The sequence below is a fragment of the Lonchura striata genome, chromosome 18, assembly GCF_050655825.1.
Source record: "Lonchura striata isolate lonStrDom1 chromosome 18, ASM5065582v1, whole genome shotgun sequence".
Lineage (NCBI taxonomy): Eukaryota > Metazoa > Chordata > Aves > Passeriformes > Estrildidae > Lonchura > Lonchura striata.
Window position 1 is genome coordinate 10,876,216 of NC_140720.1, and position 24,740 is coordinate 10,900,955.

At 37.8% G+C, this 24,740-nt stretch overlaps 1 protein-coding gene across 3 annotated transcripts in view; it reads left to right on the forward strand.

The window, feature by feature from the left end:
- The window catches only part of COX10 (cytochrome c oxidase assembly factor heme A:farnesyltransferase COX10), a 95,744-nt gene that overhangs the window by 905 nt on the left and 70,099 nt on the right, over nt 1-24,740 (forward strand). For all 3 annotated transcript variants that reach the window (XM_085556871.1, XM_021539072.3, XM_085556870.1), the window contains exons 2-4: nt 355-479; nt 1,923-2,247; nt 8,754-8,878. In XM_085556871.1, coding sequence (XP_085412997.1) covers nt 477-479; nt 1,923-2,247; nt 8,754-8,878 — 453 coding nt within the window. In that variant the 5' untranslated portion in view covers nt 355-476. The remainder of the gene's footprint in view (nt 1-354; nt 480-1,922; nt 2,248-8,753; nt 8,879-24,740) is intronic.

The window sequence follows — 24,740 nt, forward strand, 5'->3', positions numbered from 1 at the left end:
TGGTCAGGCACTGGCACAAGCTGCCCAGGCCAGTGATAGAGTCACCATCCCTGTAAGGGTTAAAAAAACGTGAATGTAGTACTTAGGGACATGGTTCAGTGGTGGACCTGGCTGTGCTGGGTTAATATTGAGACTTGATCTTAAAGGTAGTTTCCATCTTTAATGATTCCATGATTTTGGACTGTCAGGTCTTTTACCTGGAGCAACAAACATTTTCCATTTTTTGACCCTGGTTCCTTTTTGTTGGGGTGTCCTGTGTCACAGCTGACAACAGGCACTGTAGTCTTAATTAGAAGCAAACTCAGTGGCAGAGAAGAAACTGGAATCTACTGTTTCTTGCTTTCCTTTAAACAGGATTATTTCTCTGGCATCTGAGGAACACTGGTGCACAGCAGATACCATGCCGGTTTGTGAACCTTTACCATGTGGCCAGCAACAGGTTGATTACCTTTCAGTACTTCAACTTTCTCAAACGAATGGTAAGTCAGGGAGTGTACCTATACATATTTCTCATTGATCCCATGTGATAAATCAAAATGGAGATTAGTTTAAAAGAGTAATATTTTTCATACCAGCCAAACTTAGGCAATTTTAAGCGTCTCCATTTTTCACTAAATCAGAGTTAAAGCACTTCGTATCCTAAAACATCTCAGGCTGGAGGAAACCTTTTGTAGCAAGGACAGTGCCTTGTGTTGTACAGTCTCCTCTGCTTGACAGGCAGCTTTTGTACCCTTGAAATAGGGCTCTCATCTCCTGTTGAGAAACTTGACATAAAATTATTTAAAAATTATTATTTATAAAATTACTAATAAAGTCACATCTTGGCTAGCAGTCAAACAACTGGTAGATGGAACTCACTTGTGGAGGTGGTGTGTTCTCAGTTATTTGGTTTATTTCAGTCAAAATCTGAGCTCATTAAGTTAATGGGTTACATTTAGAGTGTGCTGTTAGTTTTAGGCATTAAAAGAGCTGTAATTATCATTAAACCCCTTGAAATTACATCTTCTTCTTTGACCAGTTATATCATATGTTAGTGGATGGTAGTAATTTTTTTTAATTGTGCTGCTGATTTGAACTATATTCACATTGCTCATTCAGAGTTGCAGACCACTCTTCCTCATTGTAATTATTACTGTGTACTTGAAATCAGGATTGATTGAAAGTTCTGTCTTTCTGTTCTTCTGCTGCTTGAAATATATAGAATATTGGGGGAAGAAAATATGAGAAGAGAATCTAAATGCTCTTTTTCTTATTCTGTGTTTGTTCGGTAAGCTCTAAAAGAGACCAAACAACTCCATCCTAATTTATTGTTCCATATATGTTCCTTTGAAATTTGTTGTCTACTTAATTAACAATAAGTTTGGCATAAATAATAATAGACTAATGTGGGAAATGACTTTATATCATAGGTGGTAGATTGTATTTTTTAGCATATTTTAAATTTTTTCATTTCTTAAATACACATAAGTTTAGTACTTATGTTTGGAAACTGAAGTTGTGTGAGAATTTGTATATTTTGCTGTTTAAAGGTGAATTTTGTTTGGTCAAAGGTTGAGCTTAATGACCTTGGAGGTTGTGTCAACCTTTATTATTCTGTGGTATTGATTAGTTGTAAGTCACATTGTATTACCTGGTGGTTTTGAATATGAACAAGGAGTTTGCTGTTGTAGCTGTGGGGGAGGAAGTAAACATTCAAATGCAATTCTGCAAGCTTACATAAACATTGATTCAGTTGTGATATCTTAGCCAACTTCAGAAGTCTTTCTGTGTGTGAAATAAGTGTCTGAAATTTAGACTAAGTTGTGTCGTGGAAGTAATTCTCCTAACATGAATAAAATAGCAATAATATTTTTGGTGTTAATAAAGTGAAATGGACAGAAATATCTTTATCTATTTGTTTTAACCTTTCTCATTGTATTTAGTATGTAACACAGTGCAACAAAGACCTCAGTCAACGAGCCAAACCCAAGTCCAATTCAGTTGTGTCTCCTTTTCATGAGCTTCATCAATTGGATCAGGAAAAAAAGGTTGTACACAAAATTAGCCCAGTTTCACCTATTCCTCAGTCATGGTCTGAGATGTCAAGCAGAAATGAGTTGACAGAAATGAAATCAGCTGCAGAAACTGAAGATTCAGTCATACCTGTGGGAGCTGAATCCAAGGAAGACAGACAATGGAAAGAAATGAAGCTACGGCTGCATGACTTGCCAGGAATTTTAGCACGCTTGTCCAAAATCAAGCTTACAGGTATTACTGATAATTTTTTCTCATTTCTCTGCATTCTGCTTGATAGCAGAATTCTTTGGAATCTTACTGGTATGATTTAGGCTTGCATGTGATAATTCCCACTTTACTGATGCTAGCTTATATCAATTTCATCGAGTATGTTCTAGGAAAATTTTTTTATGGAAGCATTCAATAGTTTTCCCATTGAATTTGTTTGAAAATAATGAGAGGAGCTTGGATCCTGTTGTCAGCTGGTTTCTGGGAAATAATCAAGTGTTAGTACACAGACTACAGTGAAACTGGGTAAGGAAGTGAATTTACAAATAATGTGTTCAGTATTTGAATTTGTCTTGCTTAAGTTTATCAGTGTTTTATTTACTTACGTTTCACTGTAGTACTGCTGGTTGTGAAATTAGCACTAGATATCCCAATGTAAGATAATCCAAATGGTTTCCTATATTAGAAAGGAAAAAATGTTTGAGTCTGACCAATTGAAATTTATAAAAGAAGATCCAATTTACTTTTCAGTCAGTGATGGTGTTGTCTTTTCAAACCAGCAATTTGTTAATCAATTGCCTTGCAGCCTTAACTACATTTTGTCTTGTTCAAGTAGTAATACTTAATGACTTTAAGTAACTCCGTTGCCAATAGGAACAATTATAAATTACCCCTTTGCCAATAGGTAGGGCTAAGTGTACTTTTTATTTCTAAGGAGGCTCTATTTAACTGACCAAAGCCTTACATCTTGTCTGTGATATAAAGTCTAAGAACAGAAGCGTAATTTCCTTAGTCCTTGCCTGGGTGCTCTCCAGTCGGTCAAGTGAATTCCTGATAATAAGACTGTTCCTTGCCCTAAAAATTTGTTATAATGAATGTCCTGAATTCAGGTTACTTTTAAAAACTTTTGTTGTGCAGTATATAAGTTTTCATTGTTTTTCTGTGGAAAAATCTTGCTGACCACATAGAGAGTATAATGGTAATTTACATTTTCATCTGTGTTACTGATACATCTCGTGTTTTGGATTTGGCACAGCTGATCATGTTTGCACATCCACATTTACTTCCTCATTGTTTTTAGAAAGCCTGAGAGCATTTATTGTGTGCAAGCCTGTTGGGAAGGAGGCTGTGATTTTAGTTTATCTCTGTCTTCTCCTGTGCCTGGAGGAGTTCTTGATCCAAGGTAAATGTGGTAAACTTTACCTATTGAGAAGGTATATAGAGATACAGGAAAAAACCTTACCCTCTTTTCTCATTGTCATCTTTATATGTTTGGTGTGCGGATTTTTTGGAAGTGGAAAGTGTAAAAGAGTAAGTTGGATGAAGAGGACTTTGTAGAAGGGGAGTTCTATTGTTGGTCTTTATTGGTCATGGGATAGGGTAGGACATAAGCAGAAATATGCGTGTAATATGTAGAGCAAGGAAAATTTTTTACAACTTGTGTAATCATTTAGACAAATTATATATTCTGTAAAGACTATAGTGTTGTAATTATTTGATTTTTTTAAAAGAAGAATAAATTATCTGAGGTCAGTTTTTAAGTTGCAAATGTCGTACAATTCAGTTCCTTTCACCCGTGAAGTTGTGATAGATCGCATATCCTGTGTGGTTTTTTTGGCAGACACTTTACTTATACTTTTTAGAGTATGAAATAACAAAAAAACAAACTCTGCATGATGCAGAGGGACTTCTTATGCTCTGTTATTTTCCTGCTGCTGCTGGAAAGAGATTTTTTGTTTGTAGTATGAACTGTATTTCACCTTGGAAAGGAAATGAGTTTTGCTATTTCCATACCCTTCTGCTTCATGTAAACCACAGGTTTTGTGACTCTGCCATTAGAAGCTCTGCCTTAAAAACAGGAATAGATTTTTATTTATATTCTTTTGCCATAGAAAACAATTAGGGAACTTTTTGTTAAATGTCACATAATCTACCTTTTTGGATTAAATTTCCATCCATTCCTATCTCTATGGTGTTTTTCGTTGGCTGCTCTCTGAACAGCTGTATCCTACTGCCCAGGCACTTGGAAAGCTAATGCATCTGTCTGATAGATTTTCAGAATTATAAATGCATTATTTTCAACTTGATCCTAAAGTTGCTGTGTAACTGAAAATAGGAAAAAGAGACAATGGAAGGTATGGGAATAAGAGGAAATCCTAATGATTTATAATGCGCACACACACTAGGAATTTCAGATTGTCTCATGTTCTTAAGTTTAGCTTCAAGTTTAGATTTAAGTAATGTTTTCTCCAAGGATTACAAATGAAAACTCAGATGAACTATATGTAAAACCACAGGAAAATCAAAGTTCAATTTTTAGTTTGGGGAAACTGAGGAAGGTATGATATGAAAAATGCCAAGTGTTCCCTTAGGTATCGCTCTAGGGTTTGTGAACATTTCCTTGTTGTCGCTCCTGTAGCATGTTGGTCTTTCTGTGAGAACAAGCAGCTAAAGTGGAACAGGCTGTTCCATCCCTGGAAATGTTCAAGGCCAGGTTTGATGGGGCTTGGAGCAACCTGGGATAGTGGAAGGTGTCCCTGCCCCCAGTAGGGGGTTGGAAGTAGATGATCTTCAATGTCCCTTTCAACCCAAACTGTTCAGTGATTCTGTGATTCTATGATGTACAGCACCATGTGTCTCAGTGCTCTAGTCCGATTGACAAAGTGGTGATCAGTCAAAGACTGGACTTGATTATCTTGGAGATCTTTTCCAACCTACTTGAATCTGATTACATAGCACCTGTCTGAGAAGTGGATCAACATGTGTGGACAAATATGCTACTTTCTGGGCATTTTTAGTTTTGATGACTAAACTAGATTTTTTTTTTTTTTATATCTTGTTATAAGAAAATAATTCTGTTATGCGTACTAGCAAACAGCTGGAATTTATTGGATGTGTTGCTTCTGTATGGATTTGTGTTTGTGGAATAGTGGTCCTCTAGTGCAAATGTGCTGAATTTAAAACCAGAAGCCTGAGATATTAGTACTGATTGAAGGTGTGGTTGTGAGCATCCTGCTTCATCTCTTGTTGGTTGTGTATTGGTGACACGAAGATGATGAAGATCCAATTTTGCACAATGACTTGACTCTTACCAAACTGCAGCAATGACTAAATAAGGGGCCTGTGTTGTGTTTGTAGGCTGAAAGTCTGATAACAGCTGCTGTAGTAAAAAAATGCATTTGCTTTAGTGGAGTTCTGGTATGTTCCCAATTGATTCTGGAATAACAGCATTTATTCTTTAAATGGTAACTTCAGTATAGCCAGAAAGTTTGAAAAATATTTATTGGTTGTTACTGTTCTTGCTAGTTTACCTTTATTAACAGTTCTAAATATATTTCATATACTTGTCAATGTAGTTCTTCTTTTGCGATTATTAAACCAATAACTATTATCCCATGAAAGAAACCAAAGCTTTCTGGAAATTGGTTTTCCATGCTACAAGAAAAACAAATTAAATAAAAATAAACCATTATTACAGTTCATTTTTAGCGAAATATTTTAAAATTGTTTGATGGTAAGAAGAGATTATCTGCTCTGTTTGTAATATTGCACTTGAATTTTTCATAATTTGGTGCAGACTTGTTTCAGATCATTGTCCCAAATTTAATTTTGCTTCAGGAATGTGGCCTTTCTTAGTCTGCAGGTTATAATCCATATCAAAACTTTGATGTGTTCAAACAAACCTGAGTTTACAAAGGACATACTGGTTAGGTGGGTAGCACTAAATCCTGCTGCTACAGTTGGCTTTCCAGAAACTGAAGTGTGAAAACTCAGGAAGGAATACTTCTTCAGCCTTTGGAAAGCAACTTTCCTTTAAGGCCTATAGAAACTTTTGCAATAAAGCAGTGAAATTGTTTATCGAAAAAAAAGTACAAATGCATTTGCTTTTCTCCTTCCTTATGTACTGATATATCACCAGTACAGGAGTAGAAGGGAATTCTAGAGTAGGATTGATTTGCTTTGGCTTTCTGTGCTTTTATTTTGGCTTGGCTACTTTTTAATAGTAGGTAAACAAAATATGGCATAATGATTCACATGCTATAAATTGAAAGGATTTATAAAGGCAGAGCACATTGTGATGAAGTGGAAAAGGAATGTGAAGAACACACTAAACTTCTGGACTGTGTTTTTATGCCAGAAACATTATAATTCACTCTTTGTCACCAATCTATCACCATTTCCTTTCTCATCTACATTGACGTGGGAGAAAAATGTCCCCTGTTGATTTTTGTTAAAGCTAAAAATGTTTAAAAGACTAAAAATAAGGCTTAGGCTGAGATCATAAGTTTAAATCTTGGCTTCTTTTTGAAGAGTGTGTATAATGCCAGCTCCCATCAACAAGTCCTGAAAGGATTGATTCCATCTATTATGCAATCAAGTGAAGTTAATTTGGCCCCTAACACACTAAACTAACAGGGATTAAAAAACAAACAGAGTCAATGACTTCATTCCCTTGATGTGATATCAATTAAATGCACTTTTCCTCCATGAGGGAAGTTGAAAAGTAAATTATTGCTTCCATAGTTAAAGAAAATAAACTTCCCACTCCAAAGGGAGCATTTTCCTATTTACTGCTAATGTGTTGTATTGGAATATCTGGGCGATGAGGGACGCAGGGGATGCCTGGTGTGCAAACTCTGCCCTAACAAGAAAAAGTACCTGCTTTAATGGGATATGGGAGAGGATGTGCTGCGGCCTTTTCAAATGAGATCCTGACCAAATCATGCACAAATGACTGGCTAAAATTAGTCTGGAGAAATCAATGGGGATTTTAATTAGTGCTATAACGATACAGTGTTAGAATTTCTTTGGGGTCAGGGTGGTGGTAATGTTACACTGACTGTTTGCCAATCTATTCCACCTTTCTTCTCCAGTAAGTGAGTTGTTTTCCCCTAACAAATTGGTGTAAAGTGCTCTCTAAGATAAGTTTTAATTAAATTCTTGTCTAGAAGTGAGCATGTGATTTATTATGGAAAAAAAAAAAAGAATGTAATCACTCTTGGAAATGCAAATGCCACTGTTCACTGTCATTTTCAGTGCATTTTTTAAACTCTCAGTTGTACTAATGCATTTCATGTTTTCTTGTGCATTCCTAAGGAGGATTCAAGAGTTTGGAAACTAACACAGTTGTAATTATGTAATAAATAAGATCTAGTCTTTCAGAATGATCAATACCTTCATGCTCATTTGTCTGGTGAGGCAGCAGAATCTCTGATTCTTTCAGAGCTGCTTAGAAGGGTGAAGTTCTGTCATAGATCCACTGTATTTTAGAAGTAGCCTGTGAATCTGTAACAAGGCAAAGAATTAATACTTACTATAATATGCATGTTATTATAATGATATTCAGGCATCAATGGATTTTAATACTTAGGGAAAAGTTTTGATGAGCAGCAAGTTTTCTCCACTATATTTTCTGGATTAAATCCTAAGGTTCTTATGCAGGCACAGTTCTTGAAATGAACACTTTGCATGTGCATCCTTACTGGCAGGTCTCTGCCATGACATTTAGTTTTTCATCTCAAGTAGTGCTGCTTAATGCATAATCTAGGTATTTTCAGTCAGTAAAGATTATTTATTTGTCATTTTAACTTCACTCAAAAAGGAGGCTTCGTAGGAATTGGGAAGATAAGAACATTTTGGTGCTTTGATTTAAGATACTTAAGGTCTTCTGTTTAATAACTAATAATTTCAGATTGTAAGGTTTGAGGTCATGAGCAAGATGTTCCATAAGTGTGCTGACTTTTATAGTATAAGAAATTTGTCATGTCATACTATTCCTTGCCAAAATGAGGTTTTTGAGACCTATTATTTGGGTAATTGCAATATTGCGATTAAAACTTGGGTAACTTTTATTTTAAGGATGTGATTTGCAGTACTGTACTAAAGTTACAATTTTGCATGACAGAACTGAAATGGATTTTTTATGAGCCCACTCAAATTTTGAGGCCATTAATTGTTGTTGGGTCTCTGTGATTATGTGATTGTTCTTTCAGCCCAAAGTGGGCATGTCAAATAGGAGCAGTGGGAACAGAGATTGTGCAGTGAAATTACTGTAGCTACATGCCCCAAATCTCTTTTTGACTCTGCACTGCTATATAATTCCTGCTATAATTTGATATAAAGCATATAGCTCAGTGTGGATTTTTTTTCTTTCTGTTTTTTTTTTCTGTGTTAGACTTTGCAGTGATGTGTGAGTTACTGGAATAAATATCTGTTCCTGTGCATGTTGTGTGGGGCAGTTTGGTCCTGTAGCAACTCCATAAAATAGGGAATAGTGTATCCTCACATCTGCTAATGTGCTAGTGCTTTTGGGTTTCTTATTTAATCTCTGGCAGTTCTCATTTTTGATTTCTTTATGTACAGTGTTTGTATTAATTTACCCAGTTCCTGGAGCTAATGTGAAGCATAAAGATAGCAAAAAGTTAATCTGCACAAGAGTTCTTTCAGGGTTTGAAAGTCATAACTCTAGTGTTATATACAAAGATGGTTTCTTGTTGATGCTTTGAACTATGCTCTCACTTGTGTTGCAGCTCTGGTCGTCAGCACCACATCCGCTGGCTTTGCCATGGCCCCGGTCCCTTTTGAGCTCACCTGTTTCCTGCTTGCCTCCCTTGGAACTGGCCTGGCATCCTGTGCTGCCAACTCCATCAATCAGGTCAGTCCCTCCCTTCATCTGTACAGCAGACTGGTGTTGTCCTGGCTTCTCAAATGCTGCCAAGTGTGACTGGATGGCCAGGAGTGTAATGCCTTCAGCTGCTGCCTGAGCTCTGAGCTGCTAAAACTGACACCACAAAAGTAATATATGCCTGAGAATTCAAGTGGAGTTGCTAGGCACAGTGTGTTTATATAGAATGGATTTAATGAGGTTTTAAGCCTCCCAATAATAATGTTTATCTTGATAATACCCATGCCTGGATCCCTGGAAATGACAGGAAGAACTGAGTAATTGGAGTATAAGAATAGCCAGTGGGGCTCCAGCCTTATTGGCTAGATTCTTCGGTTGTGTTATTTTATGACCTTGTTGGATCTGTCTTAAAGAGTGGCTCAGATCCACTTAAAACATCTATAGTGGGACTTCAGTGGGATTTTGTCCAGACTGGGATGATGGTATCTCCTGCACATCTGCAGAACAAACTGAGAACCTTCATTGTGTGGAGGTTGTCCCATGCCAGAGATGTTTCAGGTGCCTGAACTTGAGCTTCCTTGTGTATGTCAACATGCCTGGGGAGCTTAATGCTGATCTTGGCTCTCCTGCACTCAATTGTGAAGCGCAGTGGCTTTTGGGCTCTCCCTACCTCCCAAAGGAAAGCCTAACTCATGAACAGGTAGTAACACCTTGTGGTGCTGAATGGAGTTTCAAAGTGTAGTAGCCATGTTCACTTTCAGTTGTAAATGTGGCCTGGAAAAAGAAGGAGCAGCAGCAGTGCCACTGTTGACAGCACTTCATGGTTTCAGCAATCACTTGTGACTCCTGGGACTCCAGTAATGGAGGTTTCCTGGGATCCACACCCTGGAGTCTACTTGGGCTCTTTGGTATTGGGCTCTTTGATGTTTACACCTTGTAACACCTCAGTTGTAGGCATGAGATGTGTTTCTTGGGATTGCACCCATCAGCACACATCTTGCTCAGCCTGAAGTAAGTTGTATTTACTGTTTTTACAGGTTTTAGTAAGCTTTCATTGAGCTTAAAACTGAGGCAGGCAACTAACTGTTTTCTCTGCAAAATGAGGACGATGCATGATTTTTAATGGCTTGGAAATGTTTAGGTAGCCTGCCTAACTTGGAAACACATAGATAACCTTGAAAAATAATTTTAAATAAGTCACACTATTTTCAGAAGAATACATTTAGTTATCATGCATGTATTTTTCATGCAAAGGTTGGGTAAAAAGGCTGTCGTAACTAAGGTGAAGTTTTGATGCAATTTTAGATGTACTCTTTTTTCCTTTACTACATTTTTAATATTAAAAAATAAATTTATGGGTTATCCTTTGAAATATTTACTGTCATACGTACCTTCACTTTTGATGTGGATACTACTGGACAAAGAGAATTAATGATGGCTTATCTAGAGACTCCTGTGCAACTTGTCTCGAGATTTTGCTAGATCTTCTGAGAGATGACATTCTCACACAAATAACTGATTTTCTTTGTCTTCAGCTTCCATGTATTGCTCATTGTATTTTGTCCCAAAAATAAGCACTTCTTAAACTCTTGTAAGCCATTTCTTAAACTCTTGAAGTACTCAGAAGTACAGGAATTCTGTGCTGTAATTTGGAATTGGACACTTGGGATAGGAAAGGGGAGTTAAGAGGAGTGCAGTAACTTTGTGCTGGGTCTTGTAATTCACTCATTACTCACTGCAAGTTACTCCAGCCTCATGGTGTGTCAAACGGCCTTTCACAATTTCAGCTGAACACTTTAAATTTTTCATACTCATTCATGTTGACCCACTTTCCTGTGTAGAGAGACCTTGAAGGCAGATTACTCCTACTAAAAAAATATAAAGGAGCAGAGTTGGTAAGGAAACAAAAGAGCTGTGCTTGGTGATCTGTTGTTTATCAATGGATCCTTTCAGTCATTGGGTGTCTTTTTCCCAGTGTTATTGTGTCTAAATTGGCTGGGAAATTAATTTTCCATAAATACTTAAAGCTTGGGTAATCCATCTTGACCATTGGGAAGGAGCACATTTGACTTGGAACTTCCTTTATTGCCACTTTGCTCTATCCATTGCTCCCCATACACATCTATGTCTCTGGCAGCTCATGACTCATGTTTCTCCTATTGCTCCTCCTTATCCCTTAAGGACCTTTTTATATGATAACTGTCTTTCCGCTTCCCAAATTGCTATAAATCTGTACATCTTTAAGGGCAACTCATCTTTCCCACTCCTCGTTTCTCTGATAAATCTGTGTGCACAATTTGCAGTCCCCCCATATGTCATGGGAAGGTGAAGTGTGTATTGTATTAGATTCTTCCCTGTGATTTAAGACAGGATGTGAGAGGCCTTGTCCTGTGAAATTGTAATGAAGATTCTATAAAATTCATGGAAGTATTGATAGTAACTTGTAATTGGTCAGATTCTGAGGTTTGAGGGGGTTTTCCCTTTTTTTTTTTTTTTTTTTTTTTCCCCCTTCTCTCAACTACTTTGTTTTAGCAATCTGATAGGAGCGGAGATGGTTTTACCCCCAGTCAATTAAGCTGAATTAACTAAGTTAAGTCCTGGGGTGGGAGCCAAGCCTGTGCTAAGGCATACACAGACACCAAAATATTGTGTTTTATTTCTTCACAAAGTTGGTCTGAAACAATCTTCTAATTATCACTTCCTCCTTGTTTTCAGATAGTTGTATGTCATACTTTAAAATTATTTTTTCCTGCCTGCAAGAGCCAGAAAGTTACAAAAATGTGCTTAAGTGGAGATCCTTGCCCCACTTTCAGTTTTTTTAACAAGAAAAACAGATCAATGGTGCAGAGCAAGGACTTTGTATTTTTGCATTGTTTATAGAAGTACAGTCTGAATATTTATCCAGGTGTGTGTTTGGAAAAAAGTTTCACAATTCACAGGTTCTAAATTCTAGCATTACTTTTCAAAGCAAATAGAAAGAATGCATTTTGATGGTGATTCTGTGAAATTGGACAATGATTTTTAAGGTGCTTGTGACTTACTGTTTTGTGACTTGAGAGTGAAAAAGTTGTATTGGAAAATACGGAGAAAAAATAAAAAGGGCAGATGTGGTGCCTGCAGTACAGCAAGGTCATTCTAGAAACATTTGTTTAGAATACGTCAAGAAAAGTATCTTGGAATAATTTATGACAGACAGAAGTTGTAGAGAAAGAGACTAGGGCTGGTGGGAAATGTTATGAATTCTGGGGATCTGGATAAATGTCAGAGGGTCCTTGGGTTTTTCCATGTAGTGTGTATAATCTGTGGGCTGTAAAGGAGGAATCTTCTATGGGAAGGTGCCAGAGAACAGAAAGTGTTTTATTTCTCTTGTCCTCTACTGGTGTTTCTACCTCTGCCTCACTCCTTTCTATCACAATACTTCAGAATTGTACCTCACACCTAATCCAGCATTGCAGTGGCTCCCAGAGCCAGTGCTCCCTGGTTCTCTTCCACATCATCTAACACCACCTTATGTCCTCTGGCCCTTCGGAATTGTACTACAACATGTCACCACTTCTCAGTCCCACCTGCTAAAATGGCTTTTGTCTTTTTTTCCTCTCTCTTTCTAAGAGCATTCTTTCTTTTTTCCATCACTGAAGTAACTTAAAATTATTTCAGACAGGTGTTCTTTATTGGCATTATGTCTTTTGAAAATAACCCTTATTTTACAGTAGGTTTTGATTTAAAAAAAAAAAATCAATTCACTTACCAAGGACTGGATTGAGATACATTTTGTCTGTAACATTACTAAAGGTAGCCAAAATCTGCAGAAAATCTCATAAGAAGGGTCAGTCTTATTAGTTGCAGTTATGGTAAGGAAATGGAAATATATTCTGGGGTTTTGTCTTGTAAACACTGCATGTTAATCCTGAATCAAACAAATAAATGCTTTAATGTTGTTGCTTATAAGTTAGAAATAAATCAAGTAAACCCTTGGTTTTCTGATTAGTGAAGACTTTTTTGCTGTACTCCAGGCTGTCATAGAAATGGAGTGGGAGAAATTTATATTAAGTTAGTTAATAATATTTTTTGCTTTTTCATAGCTGTTTTTTTTTTTTTTGATGATTTCTGAAAGCTTACTCAAGCTTCAAGGAATGGAGAGAATTTTATATTAGAGAGAAAACATAATTTTTGGAGACTTCTAAGATAGTCACCTCTGATTTAAGGAGAAGGAAATAAAACATGAAGAGATGTTTACAACACAATACACAGCATTAAAATGTTAAAGAAATTGCATGCACATTTTATATGTCAAGTACATTCTTCTGTTACTGCAGCATGGTTAAAAAGTGGGAGAGAACTGTAAAGATGAAAGCAGGATGTTTAAAGTGGCTTGAATTTAGTAACCAAGAGATAAAATTATATGCTTGGGTTTGACTGATGGTACCTTGACAAGGAATTATGCTGGGCTGAATGTCTTAGCTGAAGTTAAGAGAGCTGAAAATGAGGAATACCATAAATATGTTATCCAGCATGAGAGAACAAATGCAAGTCAACATCCCTGTCCCTTCAGGGCCTGATCTGATGGCTGTGTTTTGCTGTTAAAGTCTCATCTTTTCCTGACAGTGGTGATTCCTTAGAAGTGTAGCTGTAAGGAGTGGGAAGGATGGGTTATTTTTAAAATAGTGGAGTGAAATTTGGGGTTTGAGTTCAGTTACCAGCCCAGGGAACCTATATGTGATCTTTGGTATAAGACAAACTATGAAGGTCATTTGGATTTTGCAGAAAGATAAAGTAAAAATAGAGCAGCCTTTCCTCTAGTTGTCAGTCCACTCACTGTATTATCCTTATTGGAAAAAAAAAAAAAAGTCTGGTCTTCTTTTATCAAGTCTAAATCTATTGTCTTTTGAGTTTTGAAACCATTGCCTCTTGTCCTGTCACAACAAGCCTTGCTAAAAACATCTGTCCTCATCTTACATATCTTCTTTAAGTATTGAAAGGCTGCAATGAGCCTTCTCTTCTCCAGGTGAATGCCTTCACCTTTCCTAGCCTGTCTCCAGAGCAGAGGTGCGCCAGGCCTCAGAGCATCTCCATGGCCTCGTCTGGACTCGCTCCAGCAGCAGCTCGACATCCTTCCTGTGCTAAGACCCCAGAGCTGGAGACAGCTTGGCAGGTGGTATCTCACCTGAGCAGAGCAGAAGGGCAGAATCCCCCTGCCTTGACCTGCTGCCCAATTTAAAAAAAAAAAAAAAAAAAGGAAAAAAAATTTAAGAACTCTGTTGTGGTAAAAAAACCCACCACCCCAAGGGTTAAACTAATACAGAGAAAGTGGTGGCTAGTAATAGTTGTCTGGGTTATTTATGAAGTAGAAAATAAAAAATAGTATGATTCTGGTAGTCCCTGTGCTCCCTTTCTCTTTAATCTCAGTGAAGAAATTCAACACAAAAGAGAACAGCAATAGTTGTGTTCCCCAAAACTAGCAATGTTTTTGGCATTTTCTCGGTACCAAACTTCTCATACCAAAGAAGTCTTTCATTGAATGTCCATGGAGTGGGAACTTTTTATTCTGCTGCTAATGTTATTAATATGCTCTGCTCCAAGTTGGAGCAGCTGACCTCTGTCAGATCATGCAACCCACCTCCACTCAGTGCAGGTTTTTGCTAAGTAAACTCCTCAAAGTTCTTTCTTGCCCACTTTTGAAATCTCTGAAATTTTTTTTTTTTTTTGCTCCTTCCCCACACAGATAACTGCACTGTCATGCTGAATGAGATAACCCATTTTACATGCCAATGAGATTTGCTCCATACAATATATGTAAAAATGATATAGTTGAATGATTGAAGTGATTTAGAAATAGTCTAAAATGACTTTCCAAGGTTTTGGCTTTATCATGTTTCCCTTCCTGCCTCTGGAATGATCCCACTGTCAGACACTTCCCTTTTCTTGGGAATGACACTCGCAGTGTCAGTCAGCTCAGTCAGGCCACACTCCCACACTCCCAGTTGCTCATTTGCGATTTACACCTGATGCATCTCTGCCTCTCTGTGAAGTCCCTTTGTTTTGACTGAACTGATAGCCTGCAGCAGCCGCCTGGCCTTTCATCTGCCCCCTCTCCCCATTCCCACCAGTGATCAAACAACTGGCAGGAGGGGTTATTAAAACTCCACACTTCAGGACTGTCAGTAGCAGAGGCAGCCTGGAATGTAATTTACAGTGGATAATAAATACAAGAAAAGTCCAACACTGGAAGTCTATCTCATGCTCTAAAGTGTGTTGATATATGCTGCTTTGATATTTTAACTGCTAGGCAGTCTTCATTAATGGTCATTGAAGATCATAACTTACAGCACCAACAGATGATTCATAATTGCAATGGTTGAACCAAGTTAGCATGGTGGAATCATTGATATGGAGTAGGACTAGCTTAGCTTGTGATGATATATTTCATGAGCAATGAGAACGATGAGCACTAATGAGAATCAACCTCTGAAGGAGCGATAAATTTTAAATGCAAAGATTATCTTTGCAAAACATGAATCATTTGACCTACAACTGAAGCTTGATAAAAGGTCTTAGAAAAATACTATCGATTAATGAATATCATTGTTGAAAGAAAGTATCTTTGCTCAGTTGCTTATTGTGTGAGTATGGTAGGCAAACAGTCTTAAAGTGGATGGATCCACATGACCCTTAAGGACTTAGACCCCAGTCACCTGTTCAGCAATGACAATGTCAGTGATGTTCAGCAAAGACAATGAAAATAAGTATAATGACACCCTTGTTACTACTTTCCAGCCCACTGTGGCTCTAACTATTAGCATAAACCTTCGTATTCTAGGAGAATTTGATTCTTACTCTTGTGTTGCATCTCATATATGTTAAAATTCAACAATTATATATTTCATAGATAAAAAATTAATTTAATGTTGTGCCCCCGTTTTATGGATCATCCTACTTCTGATTTGATAAAAACAGTTTTCTGTGGATACACAAAGTAAGTGTGTGCCGTTGTTAACAGGGCAGACTCATTTTCTCTCCCTGGTGGCATTTCTGATGAGCAACTGATTTCCTAAATGAACACCAGCAAGGTGGTAGGATGGTAAAGAGGAATTTTTGGAGATGTCAGCGTTAGGGACTGCAGTCCCCTTTGTCCTGCTGGGACAGAGCAGTTCTCTCTCCATCTGAAAACATCCTTTCATCTGCACAGGTGTTGATGGTAGACGTGGGCTGGGAGTGAACAGATTCCTGTTATTCTGAAATACCAGTGTGATGGACTGGAGCTTTCGGGTGCCAGCTTCAGACACCCGTTAACTTATGCATCCAGATATCCTTGAGATGATGCATTTGGATGCAACAAGATCACTAGCACCACACTCACAGGCTCTGTGGAAATACTGGGTGCAAGCAAGATAGGGGGTAAGAAAGAATTTATCAAGTGATGAATTGTCAGGAATATTTCAGTGACTTGGGGTTCCCTTTAGATCCAATGCCAGATTTTCCCTGGAAACCCTGATCACAGGCAGAACAAAGGAATTTCAAAGGGCTGAAATGAGGGAATGTGAAGAGAGAACTAGACAAAAGGGAAAACCTAGTACTTAATGAGATTTATCTGTCCTTTAGATCCATAGCGGTATTGCCTTTCTAAGCTTAGAAGAGTGAAAATAAATATTCTTTTTTGTCAGTCTATAAGCATGTTTTGACATTTCCAAATAGCTCAGAATTCCTTTAGCAGTGCAAGTACTAAATTCTAACCTTATTAGCTAAGTAGTGAAATGTCATTTTCTTTTTGTAATTTAAATGGTGCCATATTCAACTTATTGCCTTGAATTAGATTTCTGACAGTTTCAGAAACAGCAATACAAGACCTAGTATACCGTGCTGTAGGAAAAATAGCAACAATGTGGCAAAGTTAATGCAGAAGGGTTAAAGAAAATTATTTCCTGATTGCCTTAAGCAGCCTACCAATACCATTTCTTTGGGGAATAGCTCATTGAAACACAAATCCAGAGCATTCTTGTAGTCCTTTTCCTTTTGAACTATTTTTGGGTTCTCTTCAAATTTTCATAGTTAAAAAATACTACATAAATACCATGAGTTCAGATTCTACTTTTTCATTTTAGGAAAGGACTTATTAAAACCGAGTAAAAGTCCTCTTGCTTTAATTTTCCATGATGGCTGTCTCTCTTAAAATAAAAAGTTTCATTCTGCTTTGACTTTTAAGTTTGTTCCACACTCTAGCTGTCAACTGCCTGTGAAGAGTTGACCTGCCTAGGAGAGAGCTGATTGTGATTTGCTGCAAGCCTGGGCTGGAGCAAGCACTCGAATGCTCATTTGTTTGGGCTGGAAGGAGTTTAGTTATCTTGTGTGGCTTTTGACTTATTTTTTCCAAAGCTGCAAGGCTTTGTAGGAAGGTGTAGTGCAATGTTGACTTTTCTGACCTGATCTGCCACAGTTTGGGACAGTCAGGTGTCCCAGTCATCCCTTTCTCTGCTGTAGCTTGTAATAGAGAGAAGGAAGAAGAGGTACCTCTAGGATATGAGAAAAGCGACAGGGAGGGAGGGTCTTGGCACACCTTGCCCTAGGAAAGAGTGAAAGACCAAATGGCATGAATGTTTCCCACTGAAAAGGGAAAGCTGGTACTGCTGGAACTTTGAGATTGAAGAAATGAAGCTCTTATTTTCTAAGGATCTTTCATGTGAGGAAACTCAAAGTGACCAATTCAGTTTTCTGTAAGGGTCTGGTATATATGTGGGTAAACGTCTCTGTAGCCCACACAGTAATCACAGAATCATAGATTCATAGAGTATCTTGAGTTGGAAGGGACCCATCAGGATAATGGAGTCATATACAGGTGTGTTGGTTTTAGATAGCCTGATTTTTGGTAGCTGGGTGCCATTTCACTGTCCTGGTAGTTTGGCACATATGTCACAGTGATATAATTATTTTGATTTTTTCCTTCAAACTTGGTAAATAGTTTGTTGAAAAAGCCCTTTTAGTGGGTTATCAGAGTGGCAGGTCATGGAGAGCATGATAAGGCACTCTTTGACAGAAGGGATGCAATGGTGGTTGGGTTTGGTTCCAATTTGGAAAACTCCCAGTCATATGTAATAGCAGTTGTCTGCTCCTGTGCTAGTGTTCATTTAAATATTTTTGAAGGCACTGTTACAGGTCTTTGAAGTAGAGTGCATAGGTTACAGCAGATACAGGTAACAGAAGAGCCTTCTCTTCATGTCCGTGGTGGTAGCACTGAATTTTCTTATTTATTATCTGAATTGCAGTAGTGTCTAGAGAATCTGGTGGTTTTCCAGCATAAGAAGGTAATGATGTGTGTCCTGCAGAGTTTGCAATCTGGGAAGTTATCGTGTGAAAGTATGTGGGTTTGCCTCTAAAAACCAAAATACTTCTGCAAGTCACACAGTTCAGTTTTTCTGAGGAGCATAGAGAGAAGATTGAAAACTGAGTTAATTAGTTTGTAAAAATCAAAGAAGGTAGTTATTGTTGTGAGAGATATAGTCTTAAATGGAAACAAGCTGCTTTAAGCATGTAAAATCTCAAGGACCATCAATCTTCTTCTGGACATGACTTAACTGAACCTTGAAAGTGCTGCAGGAAGCATTAAGATTTGTCAAAGCTTATGAGTGTTGGTATAGTTACTTGACTAGTGCAGCTGACAGTTGACTGAAAATCAACGCACATCACATCCTGCAAGAAGCTCACGGAGAGTAGATTTGTGAGAGTAGATAAATATTCTTGCTCATAGATTGTTTTTTAATTTTTCCCTGTATTGCTGCTCATGCATTGAGTTGGATGTTGTTCTAGGCATGAGCAGGGTATGTTGAATCTTTGATTTGGGCCTATGCTGTGCAAGAGCTTTCCAATATGTTATCTAGCTAATTTATTGTAGGTTGAGCACACATGACGTGTGCAACATCCATTTTGCCAACTCATGGGGCATTTGCCAGTTGTCCTAAAAGGATCTCTTGACCCATATTTGCTAATGGCTGGATTTTTTGTTTTAAAAGTCACCATTCATGACATATACCCTGGGAAGGTGTAGATTAAATATATATATAATATATAATATATAATATATAATATATAATATATAATATATAATATATAATATATAATATTATATATAAATATAAATATATATATATATATAGCCACAATTTCTTGGGTTTTGGTGGGAAATGGTCATCCAAATTGCATAAAAAAAAATTCAGCAGTATCCCTGGTGGGATTATAACACTGGTATGAAGGGAAAGCTGCAGTAATTTTTTTTTAGAAAATTTTTATTTGTAATGTTGAATAGCCATTTGCTACTAAGTGGCTTTTAAAGAGGTTTCTAAGCATAAGCTGTTTAATGAACAAGTGAACCACAGCTCTGGGCACTATTCCATTTCTTCTGGCTTTTATGCGATCTGTATGGAAACTAAAAGAGGAGGTTAGTTTTCAATACCAAAATCATTAGGTACATCATCCAGATTAAAAAGCTTAGGGCATGTTGGAAGTATCATTAAACTAGGACAAGAAATAAAATGGGACACGTGGATGGAGATGTAAGAGTTACAGCAGCTTATTAATGTAAGTTTTGACTTTAAACCAGACATGTCTGCAAATCTTGGAGGTTTGGTATTCTCAGGTCCCTAAAGGCTAACTTTGCCTGGATCTGTATAGATTATGTAAATTTTTGAAGTAAACCAGACTTCTAGAAGATGAAAATCTGTCCCTATAATTCTCCTTTTAAAACTTCTTATTACAGTTGAGATTTATGTTGCTGCCCCCAGCAGAGACATGACAATCTGCTGTAACTTCAGAGAGTACTATAAAGGTGCTGGCATTTGAGAGCAGGCTGGATAGTTCGGCCTCAAACTCATTTTTATGTTCTGAAATTAGATACTTTAAAAAATAATTACCTTTTACAAGCTGCTTAAAGGCTTGGAATGCCTTGTGTTTATTAAAGGGTATTAAAAGCAAAATACTATCTTTGAAGGGTATCCATTATAAAAGTGTTTATCTGAAATAGCCTTAGGCAGCAAGGGAGCAGAATTGGAAATAGAAAATAAAGTTACAATGAAGAGAAGTCTCTGCTGTGTTTCTCTTGCTGCTTGTGCTGATTGCAGTCTGATTGCCCAAGTTTTTTTACCATGGTTCTTGGCCTCTTCCTGGCAGTGGGAGTGTGCAGCAGAGCCAGCCCTGTTTGAGGCAGGCTCCTTCTTCTCAGCTGAGTTTTCCTCAATAAGGAAGGTTACTGTTGGTGTGAGGGTAAGTAGCAGAGCCGTGTCTGGAAGGGACAAATGGAGAATACCACCTGGCAGAGTTCCAGCTGTAGCGGGGAGATGTTGAACTGTGATCTGTGTGTTGAGTTCACATTCTTCATCCCTGATTAAAGTCTTCAGGGCAAGGACCACTCCTGGTGGAAATCATTCGTGCCTCCCCTGTAAAATGACGGTTGACTTCAACTCCCTACTGATCTGGATGTTTCTAAAGTTTCTTTTGAAGTGGGGCCAAGAGGTGATGCAGAGGCTTATGAGCAGTGCAGGTTTTGTAGGGAGATTTCAAGAATTTTATTAGAGTTACTGCTAGAGTCAGAGAAAATGGATAACCTGTAAAGCACTCACTTTGTTCAAGTTGCCATGCAGATGTGATTCCATAGCTCTGGTCATATCTGGGATTAACTAGAGTTGGAGTAGAGTTGGTTTTGTGTCAGGATTGTGCAAGAATACATCAGTAGTATTATTACAATGTCATAATTAGTTTCCTAGTAGCATTAAGTAGGTGACAGTGAGGCAGTGTCATGAAGAGCTGTAAAAACACAACTGGCTGGGAGAAGATGTTTAGGAGATGGTTATTTAGTGTCTCTTGAAAACAAGAATGAAAAAATTTAGGAAAAGGCAAGTTAGAAATGATCAAAAGAGTGTGGTTGGGCACTGAACAGGCTTCCCAGGGAATGGTCATGGCCCTGAGGCTGCCAGAGCTCCAGGAGTGTTAGGACAATGTCTCCGGCATGGAGTGGGATTGTTGGGGTGTTTGTGCAGGGCCAGGGCTCCATGATTCTTGTGTCTCCCTTCCAACTCAGGATATATTCTGTGACTGTGATTCTTCAGACAATGCAGTTACAGTGCAACTCCTCACTCCAGGAGGTTTGGATGTTCAAGGTTTTGGTGATTATGCTTATGTCTCATTTGATATCTTTGGGATTTGCTTTGCTTATTTTTCAGTTTCAGTTTTCATTACTGACCACTTGAATTACATGGAGATGCAAAAACTGAACACAAGATCTAGAAAAAAAATCCCAAACCAGAAACTGAAACCCCCAACAAATCCCACCCCCTAACAAACTGCTACTGAAAATTAAAGGTAATGGACAGCAAATAGCTTTATATCCAAAAGTCCAGCCACTGCAGTCACTTTACTCTCAAAATCTTTACTTCTGCTGCTGTGACTGCTAACCTTTTGTTAGGTTAGCATGAAAAAATGTAACCTTTCTTTTTAAGTCTGGATTTTGCTGCAAGTGCTTGGGTGGCTTTTTTTGTCTCTTCTATTACAGGTAGGGCAACTTTTGTGGGGTTTTTTTGTGGTTAAAAAGAGAGGTAGGAAAGGCTGATTTTAAGTAGTTGTCCCAAAGAGAGAAATAGAATAAAGAGATAGAAATAGAATAAATACTTAACTGCTTTGAAATGAAACATACTAATCACAAATGGCTCTTTACATTGCTGGAGAATGTGAAGAAGTGGTGCTTGGGGATGCGTTTGGAAGATCTGCTCTATTCAGTGGGATCTAGAGCAGAAGGATGAGTAGAAATGATTGGTTACATCTAAAAGTAGGCTTTCTCTCTGTTTCACATTTAATTCTCTGTTAACTGCTGAGAATATAAAATTTTAACCGTGCTTCAGGCAGTCATATTAAAAGCTTCCCCTTTACAGCTTTGCCACTCTTTCCAAGAAGATCTGTCCATAGGGGCCAAAATTGCTGAGTATTTCCTTAAGCCACCCTCTCCATGGATCAGATTTTCTGGTGCTGCTTTGGTGATACAGATTCCATGTGTAATTGTGACTGCCTGCAATGCTTTCAAATAAACCCCGCAAGTAAGTTATCCCATGACCTATTCATTGTATAATTTTGCTGACTTTGAATTTGCAGCTCAAGTGCAGAAGACTTTTTTCTATGTCTCCAGACACTGGAGATATACTGGACACATATCCTTGGATATGTTTTTTTAAATGTCTATGAGTTCTGTGTGAGCATTCTTTCTCCAGGCAACAGTCATTGTATTTCAGAAAGTGCATTAATTGTGATAATGTAGCATAGAGCTCCTCTTTGTGAAATTCAAGTCTTTTTAACATCACCACCTTCAAAGACAATAAAAATTCCAGTCTACATTTATCTATTCCCATGTGAGGAGTTACTGCACTGTATATTGTATCATTCCATATGAAATTCTTCTGCTTAATAGTCTCATTTATACACAGTTGTCTGAGGTCAGTTTTCCATTTTGCAGTTGTCAAACAGCTGTCAAATTACAAGACCAGATCCCAACATTCATTTACATTTTATGCCATTCTTTGGGAGCCTGTTTCATATCTTAATATAACTAATGATTTATCTACATATCTTAATTATCTTACTGCACTTGTTTTTCACAGATGTTCACATCCTCTCTTTCTTCAAGAGCAGCCCTTAAAATAAAACTTGTGTAACATTTCATTTGGTGAAATTTAGTTATACAGCAAAAGAAAGACAGTTCTCTATCTTCAGTGTAGGCAATGAAAATGAAAACAGTTTAAATTCTGCCTCATATTAATGATAATTTGAATTCTGAACTGTGAAATGGAACAATAAAAAGAAAGTTTTGAAATGTGCTGCTAGAAATTACAAAAGAGAAAATCTCCATTTCATTCATTTATTGTTAGCTTTAGCTAATAATTACCCCAGCTATTGATTTTCTCCATTAGCTTTAGATTTTTTGTTCTTCAGTAGGAAACCAAAATAAAAAGGACTTCATTTGCAAATCATCTTTGTAGTAAAATGTATTCATTTTTCATCATGGGGAATATCAAAGGCTATCACATGAGTGAGAACACAGAGACTATTTGTGGTTTTGTGGTATGATGATTCTTCCGTCGGTGAGTTCCAAGCACAAATTTTTATGATGAAGATTTAGGGATTGTTTTCTTATTTATTTCTAGTGGTGTAATGATCAAAGGAATGTCTCTATATATGCCATTGATGTCTTACTATGAAGTACTTAAATAGCCCAAGGTAGCCCTCTACTTGATAAAATTCTTTAAAGACAGGTAGGACCGTTGGGTGTTAAACAATTGTCTACTTTTGAGCTCGGTGTGTTGTCAGGGGAGGAAGGCAAGAGGGGTTCTGTTACAAGCCTCAGCAGTTCTCCATAGCGCTGAGATTTAAAGAGCTCTTTTAAAATGTTGCCGTAAATTATGGTCACTGGCGGAAGTTTGTCTGGGATATGCTGGGCTAGAGAATGTTCCTGTGCCATTTCACCATCATTCACTAATGTATTCAAGCAGTGTAACTTGATTAATTCTTTCCAGGTTTGGGGGGGGGAAACATTCTGGTCTACACATATGTATTTGTAGCCACTTTCCATTCTGGAAACAGATTGTTTCAAGGCTGTTGATCGTCCTTTGTGCCAGTTGCCTCAAGATGCTGTGCTTTGCTAAGGAAAGGGAAACAATATCTGCACTATTTGCTGCATTTCATAGGCATTTCATAGGCAATTATTAGTCTTTTCAGTTGATGGGATCCGCATTGGGATTGTAATAAAACATAAGTCAATGTGAAATTGGATGCAGACTACGAGAGAAGATAAAACCAAGTGAAAATTAATGACAGATGTAAAAGTTACTGGTAATAACGTAGTCATCTTCTTACAATCTTTTTCAAAACTATATTTTTATTTCAGCAGATGTCACTTGAAATCGTCAGGGTAAACGATCTCTTTGATTTTGATTGCAATCTTCAATACTGAAAGTAGCTTAATTGTGTTGGGTTCTGACTTATTTATGAATGGGTTTTTACATTTGAGGGCAGCTGCTGAATTGTTCTGAATGGCAGGATGCAGAGTGCTCCAGTGACTGTCGCAAGTCTCTTTTAATGGCTTCAGGTACCACTAGTGTTAACTGCAGAGTCCATAGAGCATCTCTGAAGCTGGGGGTCTGTCATTGTCACAGCTGGGACATGGGGAGTGGTAGGGCTGATTACCTAATGTTCTCTAAGAAGAATTTGGGAAAGCTCAACTTTTTGGTATTGTTCAGCATAAACAGCTCTTCTACAGGTAACTGCAAAAAGCCTTCCCCACTTGTTTTAAATCATAAGCAAACTTTGTTTTCTTAGTTTCTCACATAAGAAAGATCACAATCAAGCCAAAGGCTGTCTGGTTCAAGGATTCTCTATTCAGCAGGATTCATGGATGGCCCTCTGTCTCAGATCCATTGAGTCTTCCATTAATCTCTTCCTGGCCCTGTTGGCTACTGGCAGCGCTGGAAGGAGGATTCTAGACATGGGAGTTCCTAGGACCTGAGACTTTCTTCTTGTCCTCCATGAAGCATAACTGGGCAGCTCCCACCCACTCCCTGGGTGCCTGCAGGAATAGTGGGAATTTTTGGTGAGTGAGAGCCTGGAAAAGTCTGGTTGATGCCTCCAGCTTTTCCCCGCTTCTGCACCATTGCGGTTCCTCCTTTTCATTATTCCTTGAGCTTACCCTGTAACACTTGTTTGGAATGGAGATGGAAAAGGGCAAATTGTATGGTATTAGATACTTAATATGTGTACAGACATGAGGGGATAAGTCTCCAGAAGACTTTCCAGCAGGTCTTTTGTCAAAGACAACGATGGTGTCTGTATCTGTGCAAATTTCCTTCCATGGATTTGTCCAGTTCCCCTT